We start from the raw sequence: 10,590 nt of genomic DNA, 5'->3' as shown, positions 1-10,590 counted from the left end.
CGTTTTTGTACTTATCTTTACTCAATTTCCTTTATCTTTCTAAAGAATTTAACTTTTATTTTATATCTAATGAAACGTTACTTTATTAATGTCTGTTTGGAAGACATCAGCAAATAAAATAAGATTCTCAGTTTGGAATGTCTTTAATTTCTTGGGTTAGTTCTTGGAAGCATTCTATCAACATCTTTGGACATGTAATTTTTCAAAGAAAAGTGGCGTTGGATTACACCGCACTGGAATTTACTAAATTTGATAAAATTTTCATCTTGTAACCTTTATTGTAGTTTTCAAGTTTGTTCTCTCTCATTTAAGATCTCATATATACTACTCAAATAAACCATTATTACTAGACTGCTTGATTGCTCCTTGTGTGGGGTTTTTTATTTTCCATTTTTTGTGATTTATTCTCTGGACCATTTGCTTTGGATTCATTTTTTCCACCAAAATACTATAATTGTGAATAGCAAAATTAATTAGGAGACTGAGAATTTATATTCTAGTCGGTCATTTTTTCTGGCTTACTAACTCGCTACTCTTTGTTGGATTGTCTTCTAGTGTTGACACATCATAACTTATTTTTTGGATCATCTTTAATTTCTAATTTCTTTCATCTCATCTTGATTTATTATTTATTTATTTTTGGGATAAAAGTTTTCTTGTCTTTTTGGTAAACCCTCATATCATCTCCCAGTAGAATGTCATGTGTCAGAGTCTAAGATTATATTAACCTTAAAATGTTAATTTTGTTGAGTTTAATTGTTAATGTACTAATTATCATCTAATTCGAAACTTAAAGTGATATCTAAAATTGGTATTGTATATTAAAATTATTCTAAAATTTTAATTATACTAAATACATTTTTGAGATTGACAAAAGTGTACTACTACGTTGATTTCTGACCTATTTTTTGTTACTAGTGTATTGATGTAATTTGATGACGTAGATTATTAGCGACACATGTCAATTCATGATTTAATCACATGTAATAATATGATGATAGGTTGATCAATGACATGTGACATGTTGACATAGACAAGTGTGCAGCGCCATAATACTATTTGGCCATGTATCAAGTTGTGTCACGTGTCACAACATTATTCGTCTATGTTTCATTTATTATATCATCATTGTATATGCATCAAATTGGTCATTGACTTTACATAAATGACTTATTTTAGTTTTTGAAACTAAATATCATGTATCAAATTAGTTATTTCACTAATTTTTTTTATTTGTTTTATAAATTCAAAATTCTCAATATCTTTAAATGCACTAATTTTAATTCTATTTTTTATATATTATTTAAATACAAATATTTTTTGATATATTTTTTTTAATTTTAGTTTTAATCATACTGTTACGGATCTGGCCACGGATCCCCGAACCCGGCTTCTCGGGTCAACCCACTTCATCTCTCTAGAAGGCCCTGAATCGGCCCTCTAGAGCTCCTAACCAACTTTCAAATTCAAACGTCCCTCTTATCTCAGCCAGATAAGATAAAGATAAGATAACCACCATCACCTATAAATAGAGGACCCAAGTCCCCCCAGGTATTCATTCATTCCTCATACCTTATACCTCTTAGATCCATTCTGACTTGAGCGTCGGAGTGTCTTTGCAGGTACCTCCCCTCCTCTCCATCTGGACAATCCAACATCTGATTCGACCCGCGGGTTCCCGATCCTCCTCCTAGATCGTATCGGAAGCATTCCAGTACATTGGCGCCGTCTGTGGGGACCTGCGACAGTCAAACCAGATGGAGGGTGTCTTGGACGAAAATCCATCAAGCCAAGACAACTCCAGACCACGTCATCCCACCCCAGAACAACAAGAGGTCATAAACCAAGCCCGGATGGCCAGCACCATCCACCGAACAAACGAGCACATAATTGCAGATCCACAACATCCCGAGAAGGCAAGGGACAAAGCGACACAGATCATTCAGGATCTCTGCCTCCGAGTCCAGGAACTTGAAGGTAAACTTACCAACAAAATAATCGTTAAAGGACTCAAGAAACGACTCGACGAAGCCAAGGGACTATGGGCAGATGAGCTAGGGTCAGTCCTATGGTCGTACCGAACAACACCACAAACGAGCACGGGAGAAACGCCCTTCCGACTAACATACGGCGTGGAAGCAGTCATCCCAGTGGAGATCGGGGACCCCAGCCCCAGGAAAACGGTCGGAGGTAACGACGAAGAAGCAGAACGAGACCTCGTGGACGAAGAAAGAAGCATAGCTCACGTCAAAGAGTTAGCGCTCAAACAAAGAATCAGCCTAAGGTACAATCACGGCGTCATCCGACGAGAATTTGCTGACAACGACCTTGTCCTACGACGAAACGATGTCGGTCCCCCGACCCCGGGAGAAGGAAAGCTCGCCCCCAACTGGGAAGGACCATACAGAATCAAGGCCGTAATTGGAAAAGGAGCGTATAAACTCGAACGACTAGACGGCAGCGAAATACCAAGAACTTGGAACGCAGCCAACTTGCGAAGATACTACACTTAAATCACTCTTTATTTTTCTTTGAATCATCCTTATTTCTCTTTTACTTTCTTCTATTTTTATTTTTTACTCTGTCTTTTAAAACCTCGGGTACTCTTTCCCTCACGAAGGGTTTTAACGAGGCCCAATCATTCAAATAAAATTTTTTACAAGTTATTTCCACTTAATCTCCATTACGAGTTATTATCATTTCCCAAACACGGAACGAAAACACGGCCATCACTGGAGGACTGATCAACCTCCAGGCCGAACACACGGATATCCAAAATACCGACCAAACGAACGGTTACGCCCAAAAATGCAAAAAGGCCCGAACGGCCAAATAAACGCCACAAAACGGATCATACAAAGGCCCAAAAACGGACGAAAATACCATTAAACGATCCCCAAAGTCACGGCCCTTGGCCATCCAAAACATTCAAGAAAAGCAAACAAAGTTCAAAAATAAAAATACAAAGATAAACTACTCAATATCAACAATCCGACCATCACGGACGGTCTTAAACGCTCCCATCACAGAAACATCCACACCAGGGGCCAACACCAAAACCTGCGCCTTCATCGTCTCCTCGGTAGCAGCAACGGCATCTCTAGCATCAGTCAACAGAGCCGACTTCTCCTTCTTTAGAGCTTCAACCTCAGCCTTCAGAGTCTCCGACTCGGCGAGAAGCAAGGCAGCTTGGGAACTCGCATCCGAGGCACGCTTTCGCTCCTCCGCCAATTGAGAAAGAAGCGAAGTCTCAACACCGGCAAGTCGGAGAATCTCCGCCCCAGCATCCTCTGAAGACTTCACCGCTTTCTCCTTCGCAGTTTTGACAGCTTCGAGCTCCTCTTTCAACTTAGTCACATCGGCCTGAGCCTGCCGAAGCTTCTTTTCCAACAACCCCGCTTGGGCCATCACGGGCTCAGCCTTCCGAACAACCACAGCAGAGCGAAGAAGGGCACGATAAACCGACTCAGCCTGGAACGATACATCACAACCATCAAAAAATGACTCCGTCCCAGGCATCAAGTGCTGATCAATAAAGCCCGTAGCGTCGAAGCGTCGGTCCATAACACTTGGTACCAAACCTTCCCCCTCAAAGGTCTCGCTACCCAGCTCTTCCGCCCTGCTCCTCTTCCGAGAAGCCTCAGCAGCCGACACAACGACAACCTCAGGCGAACCAGGAGGAACTTGAGCACCAGTAGGCGCCCCCGAAGAAACAACCTCCCGTGGTACAGCCTGAGAATCCACAGCCGGATTCGAAACAGGAGTAGACGGGGACGATGATCCCTCCTCCCGAACCAACGCTGCCTTCAGCCTTGCCAAAGAAGTCAGCCCGCCAGCCATCTCAACTGAAAGAAATCAATAGAAGAGTTAAAAAAAAAAAAGGAAAGGGGGGGAACACACCAATATAAGTCCGACAAGCCTCGGGATCCCCCATAACGTCTCGAGGATTTAACGGACGTTCGCCAAACAAATGCCACAAAACTCTGGCGATATCCTTATCCTCCCGAGACAAATCATCATAGGAGATCTTAGTCAAAACCGACGGCCCGGCGCCAAAATTCCAGTACGTCGGAAACCGGCGCTCGCCCTCTAAGGTAAGCCAAAACGGGTGATGCCCCCGAACGGGACGCACCTTAAAATACTCCCATTTAAACCCATGAAACGAATCTTCAAACAACCCGAAGATCCGGCGATGAGGCTGAGCACGGAAGGACATATATCCTTTCTTGTGCTTCCCCTCCTTAGTCGGAAGAGTGCACAAGAAAAGGAAAAGGAAAACAGGAACCGAAGCCGGGAGATCGAGATACTGGCAAACCAACTCAAAACACCGAACGGCTGCCCAGCTGTTCGGGTGAAGCTGAGACGGCGCCACGGAACACCGACTAAGCAAACCCTGAACAAACGGCGAAAATGGGAACCGCACACCTAGCCGAGTAAACATGGATTCATAGACCCACATCCAGTCCGGCACGGTGGGTGAACGGAGGTTCAAATAGCAAACGCGCTCGTCGGCATCAGGGAGCACGAGCTCGTATCGCCCCTCCTCTTCACCACCATCACAGATTGCCCCCTGATCGCGGAGCCGTTGGAGATCACCCTCCGTCATCCGCGACGGAACACCCCATACATCGCTGGTCACCCAACCATAGCGATTGGGAACGCCCCTGGAAGGGGCTACGGGGGCACCCACACTCTCATTTCTCCGACGCTGCATACCTAAAACAGGGAGGAGCACCACCATCAGCCTACCAACTCTACACAATATCAAAGACAAAAACCTAAACACCACTACCAAACCCAAACGCCGTGACCCACCACGGTAAAAAACGGCGGTGCTCAGCCCCTTCCCCGAACTCAACAAAAAACACCAGACACAACAAACAAAACAAAAAAGGGAGCAGGCAAAACAAACGCACAACAAAGGCAGAACAAGCATGCACAAACAAGTACGAAAAGAAAAAGCAGCAAAATACCAACCTGGTAAATTAGAAGGAAGCTCGAAAGGAAACAGGAAAACAAGAAGAAGCAGAGCGGCACCAGAAAGCAGAAACCACCAAGGAGTTTTTCTTGCTTCAGAAAACGAAGAGTTCCTTTTGAAAAGAAAAAACGGAAGAGGGAAATAAAAACCGAAGCAAAACGGTTTCAAAAAGAAGAGCAAAAAGACGCAATTAACCCTGGGTGCAATAAAAACTCACGGGGGCAAAAGAGAGAAAACCCCCCCCACAATAAATGCCCCCTCGGAAAAGCAAACTAATCAATTACACCTCAAAGGACGCAACAGGCGCAGCAGGCACAGAAACGTCACGTCAAGACCAACATACGGTCAAGACAAATCCTTTACCAAACGAAATCGAGAAACCGACCTCGTCACCAAACGAACACTCGACCGACATCGAAAACACAAAGAGAAACGTCTTGAAACCTTAGCGACAAACCGACCTTACTCGCTCTCCCGCTACGGGGGCAACTGTTACGGATCTGGCCACGGATCCCCGAACCCGGCTTCTCGGGTCAACCCACTTCATCTCTCTAGAAGGCCCTGAATCGGCCCTCTAGAGCTCCTAACCAACTTTCAAATTCAAACGTCCCTCTTATCTCAGCCAGATAAGATAAAGATAAGATAACCACCATCACCTATAAATAGAGGACCCAAGTCCCCCCAGGTATTCATTCATTCCTCATACCTTATACCTCTTAGATCCATTCTGACTTGAGCGTCGGAGTGTCTTTGCAGGTACCTCCCCTCCTCTCCATCTGGACAATCCAACATCTGATTCGACCCGCGGATTCCCGATCCTCCTCCTAGATCGTATCGGAAGCATTCCAGTACACATACAAATTTTTTTATAATAATTTAATACTAATAAATATGCAATGTGAGATAACTTCCCATGCAATAAAGAAAGAAATTATACACTCATTTTAGATAAGATTATCAATTCAAGCATCATCTTTCTCTATAAATATCTCAACAAATTCAGGTATTTTTCAACTCAATTTTCATATAAACTAACTTAAACTCTAATTAATTTAGACATCGAAGTCTCTTACAAATATCTTCAACCACCATCTTAGAACACATGAAGACACTTCAAGTATTTTCACTATTATCTTTGGCCTTTTTCTCTTAGTCCATTTACACACAACTGACTACAAATACACCTCATAATAATGATTATGATATTTAATAAAAGAATCATATAATTAATTTAAAAAATATATTTTTTAAGTCTAAAAAATATATATTTCATAGAAACCAAATGATAAAAAAAGTATATTTTAATTTTTAATTTCTTAAAAAAACACACGTGTTTTTGGAAAAAACAAAAAAAAAGTGTATTTGATTAATTATATAATTTTTTAAATAATATATTTATATATTATAAAATTTATTAATGTTAAATTATTGTAGAAAAAAAATGTATAATTAAAACAAAAATTTAAAAATATTTTATAAAAGTACTTGTATTTGAACGGTATATAAAAAAATAAAAGTGAAATTAGTGTATCTAAAGATATTGATAATTTTTAATTTAAAAAAATAATGAAGAAATTAATTTGGTTGGGACATTTAATTTTAGAAACTAAAATTAATCATTTAATATAAAGTTAAAAACTAATTTAGTATATTTATAATAACAACATAGTAGATGATATATAAACGAATAATGCTGTAATATATGATACAATCTGACACATGTTAAATAGTATTGCGATATGTGATATATCTTTTCACATTATCATATCACATATCATTGATTAGTTCGTTATTGTATATTATACGTGATTAAATTATAAAATAATATGTGTTATTAATGATCCATATTATTAAATCACATTAACATACACACTGTTGACAAAAAAAAGATTAAGGACTAATGTAGTGTATTTTTGATAATCTAAAAAACGTATTAATGCAACTAAAATCTCACGAAGGATTTTAGTAAACTATACTAATTCCTGAGACCACTTTAAAAATTAGATGGTCTTTATTATTATGTTTTTTTATAGGTAAGCTATATATAAATTCCAAAGTTAGAGAGGGAGACCCAAACAAGACAGCTAGACAATACTTACAAAAAAGAGAAACAACACATGCAAAGGTATATATGAGATCAGGATAATTATGAAAAAAATATTTTTCTGAGAGAAAATGTATAAGAGTATATAATAATTATAAAATGATATATTTTTTTTAGACAAATATCTATTTTTTTATGAAAGAGAATTTTTATCTTTTTATTATTTTTTTACTATAGTATATATCATAAAATAAATGTCGGATTAAAATAAATAAAATTGCTATTTATTTTTTAAATATCATTTTTTATTGGGCAATTTACCCAAATAAATAAATTTAGTGAAAGCTTTACTCAAATACACAAAATAGATTTCACTTACGTTTTTGTGCAATTTCTACTTTATGTAAACCGTGGCAAGCTACTACGGAAATGCTTTTTTTGTTTTGTGTGTAAACCGTGGCAAGCTCCCACAGTTTACAAAGAGGGAAATATAACCATAAACCGTGGCAAGTTCCCACGGTTTATGAAGGGGGAATTTTAATCCTAAACCATTTATGTTAAAGTGTTTTATTGCATCAATGTGGTATCATTTAGACTGCGCATGATAATTGTGACAGAATACATGTATATAATAGAAGCTCAAACCGCTTAAACTATCAAATACATAGCAGATAACATATTAGACAATTCTCAAACCTTTTTAACTATCAAATACATGGCAGATAATAAATTACAGAAGTCTGAAATACATAAGGCTAAATAGCATGCGAAGAACATAAACTAATATAGGGACCGGACATGACAATATGACATAACTAATCAGAATCCTCAATGGTGTCGCTGTCATCATCGTCGAACTGACCGAGCAGGTGACCTCCGGTACCACACAATGGAGGACGCCTCACCCTCCTAGGTCTCTGCTCTACCGCTGGTCCTGATAGCTGTGCAGGAAAGCTGTTGAATGCTGAGGCTGGGGTCCCTCCTAATGGGATCCATGGGTCAGTCAGAGATGCTACAGGCTCGTTGAAGTCAACGGCCAACTGAGGAAGAACATCGTAAGTCTATGGCTGCGGATCAGCAAACTGGGGCTGGTTGTCAGGCATCTGTGGCCTATAATGGGTCTTATCATCATCCATGAGCATGTCTGCTATATCCCTATAGAACTCTGACTCAGTAACAGGATCATCAATGTCCATCCCAACAGCCGCAGTGGTATACCCAGCAAACGCATCTGGGGCGACATTCCCAAAGAGTTGAGAGCTACTACCCACATCGTAGGTCGGCTGATCCATAGCTGAGGCTGAACCAACTACATCCTCACCAACACCATGCTGAGTGCCCTGATCATCAACGGAAGGTACTCTACCTCGAGCCCCTCCACGGCCGTCTCGCCCTGCCTGTCGTCTGCCTCTACGTCGAGGAACACGAAAATCCGCCGCATCTCCATGATCAGCTCTAGGGATGTCCTCCTCTAAACGGTCAGCCAGCTCTCGCCACTCTCGATCCGTGGTACGGGTGCCTATACGCCGACGCCGATCGGCTCGCCTGTTATCTGGTCTGTCGTAAACATGCACTCTAGGAGGTGCCTGCGACGACCCTCTGTGACGAGCCTCCTCAGTCAATACAATCGGCCTAGGATCCTGAAATGCAACTCTGGGGATAGGAATCTGTGCGCCACACGGCACCACCACTCCAGGTAGTCTGATGATGGACCGGGATCAAGGACTCGATCGACCCAGATGACTGAATGAAGCCTGTTCTCCCAATGCTGATGCCACTCCCGATAATAGGTGGGGAACCACCTGTCCCCACCCCTGCCATCCTTCGCATGTAGCCAATCTATGTTCAGAGCTGGCTCAGGGAGATGCTGAAGACCGCCAAACTGCGGTAGAACCCAGTCGACCTGATGCCACTTAATCGCAGCAAAATATATCAGGCTAGTGACGGCCATCCATAGCCTACGGTGCTCGTCGGCTAGTATCTCCGGGTGAATAACAGCACCAACCTCGGCAGAAGAATAAGGCTCCCACACAAACTGTATCAAAATAGTAAGGGTTTCGTCAGAGCACGACACTTAACATAAACCACTGAAACTAAGAGCAATAACTAAATGACTCACATCGTGGACACGCAATCGATCCAACGAAAGGCGTGCAGACACTAATCTCTGATCCCCTAGATCGTTCCTCGGCATAAATGTAGCCCACCTACAATTTTAATTGAAATCATGTCATAACTAGAAATAACACATCATGTTGAACAACTTGTGAACCGAAAATAATAAACCGTACCTGGAGGCAAGAGGAAACCCGAATACATCAAACTCACTAGGCCTCAACGTGTAAAACCTCCAGAAAATCCAAGACTGTAGAAGCTGTAGCGGCCCGGCCAAGTTAACAACGTTTTTGTTCGTCCCACGACAAAGACATCTATACAACCAGGCCAGTGCAGCCGAACCTAGGGGTGCACATGGGGCCGGGTGAAGCCGGGTTCGCCGTGACCCGAATCCGACCCTAAATAATGACCGGGTCTGTTTATGAGACCCTAACCCGGCCCTAGACCCGATGAAATCGTGTTACTTTCGGGCCACACTTAAGCCGGGTCTAGACTGGGTGAAGCCTGGGTCTTGATCAACTTTATCACGACATCACCAAAAATTAGATTCTATATTTTTTGAACCTCTAAATTTTGGAAAATAATTATTCCATAACATTGTAACATTCACATAATAATAATTTAGAATCTAATAATAATAATTTAAAGTTTCATAATAATAATTATGTCAATTACACACTAAACATTCAAAATTCAAAAGACAATTAAAACAAAGTTAACAACCAACACAAAATTAACATAATAATAATAATAATAATAATAATTTATAGTGTCATACTGACAAACCCCGTTTTGATGGTTTATCTTGTATTGATTTTAGGGGATTTTATAACCTTTTACCCACATTTATCCATTGAAATAGCATGGTTTTATAACTTCTCCTTTAATTGTGCTTAAGAGTGAAAACATGCTTTTTAGGTCTTAAAATAGATAAATTTAATTCTCCTTGATTCCATTAGATGCCTTGATATATTTGCTAAGTGATTTCAGATTTAGAAGGCAAAGATTGGATCAAGGGAATGAAGAAAGAAGCATGAAAAGTTGGAGAACTCATGAAGAAATGAAAGAACCGGAAAGCTGTCAAGCCGACCTCTTCGCACTTAAACGACCATAACTTGAGCTACAAAGGTCCAAATGATGCGGTTCCAGTTGGGTTAGAAAGCTAACATCCGGGGCTTCGAAACGATATAAGATTTGCCATAGTTTCCACACGTATGGTGGTGCGCACGTGCATAGTACGCGCACGCGCCGTTGATGCCACCTAGTCCACTTAAAGCAAAACGTGGCCAGCGATTTTAGAAGCCTTGTGGGCCCAATCCAACTCATTTCTGATGCTATTTAAGCCAAGGATTGAAGAGGAATCAACAGAACTTTTAACCATTAGTTTAGAAGTAGTTAGAACTAGTTTCTAGAGAGAGAAGCTCCCACTTCTCTCTAGAATTAGGATTAGGAT

At 40.8% G+C, this 10,590-nt stretch overlaps 1 protein-coding gene across 1 annotated transcript; it reads left to right on the top strand.

Moving 5' to 3' along the window:
- Positions 1-1,757: 1,757 nt before the first annotated feature.
- Positions 1,758-2,513, top strand: LOC130965702 (uncharacterized). The gene has a single exon (XM_057890459.1). The coding sequence runs from the start codon at positions 1,758-1,760 to the stop codon at positions 2,511-2,513; it is 756 nt and encodes a 251-aa protein (XP_057746442.1).
- The last annotated feature ends 8,077 nt before the right edge of the window (positions 2,514-10,590 follow it).

Source organism: Arachis stenosperma, chromosome 3, assembly GCF_014773155.1.
Source record: "Arachis stenosperma cultivar V10309 chromosome 3, arast.V10309.gnm1.PFL2, whole genome shotgun sequence".
NCBI lineage: Eukaryota > Viridiplantae > Streptophyta > Magnoliopsida > Fabales > Fabaceae > Arachis > Arachis stenosperma.
The sequence above is the reverse complement of the archived record's forward strand: the minus strand, read 5'-3'. Positions and strand labels throughout refer to the sequence as shown.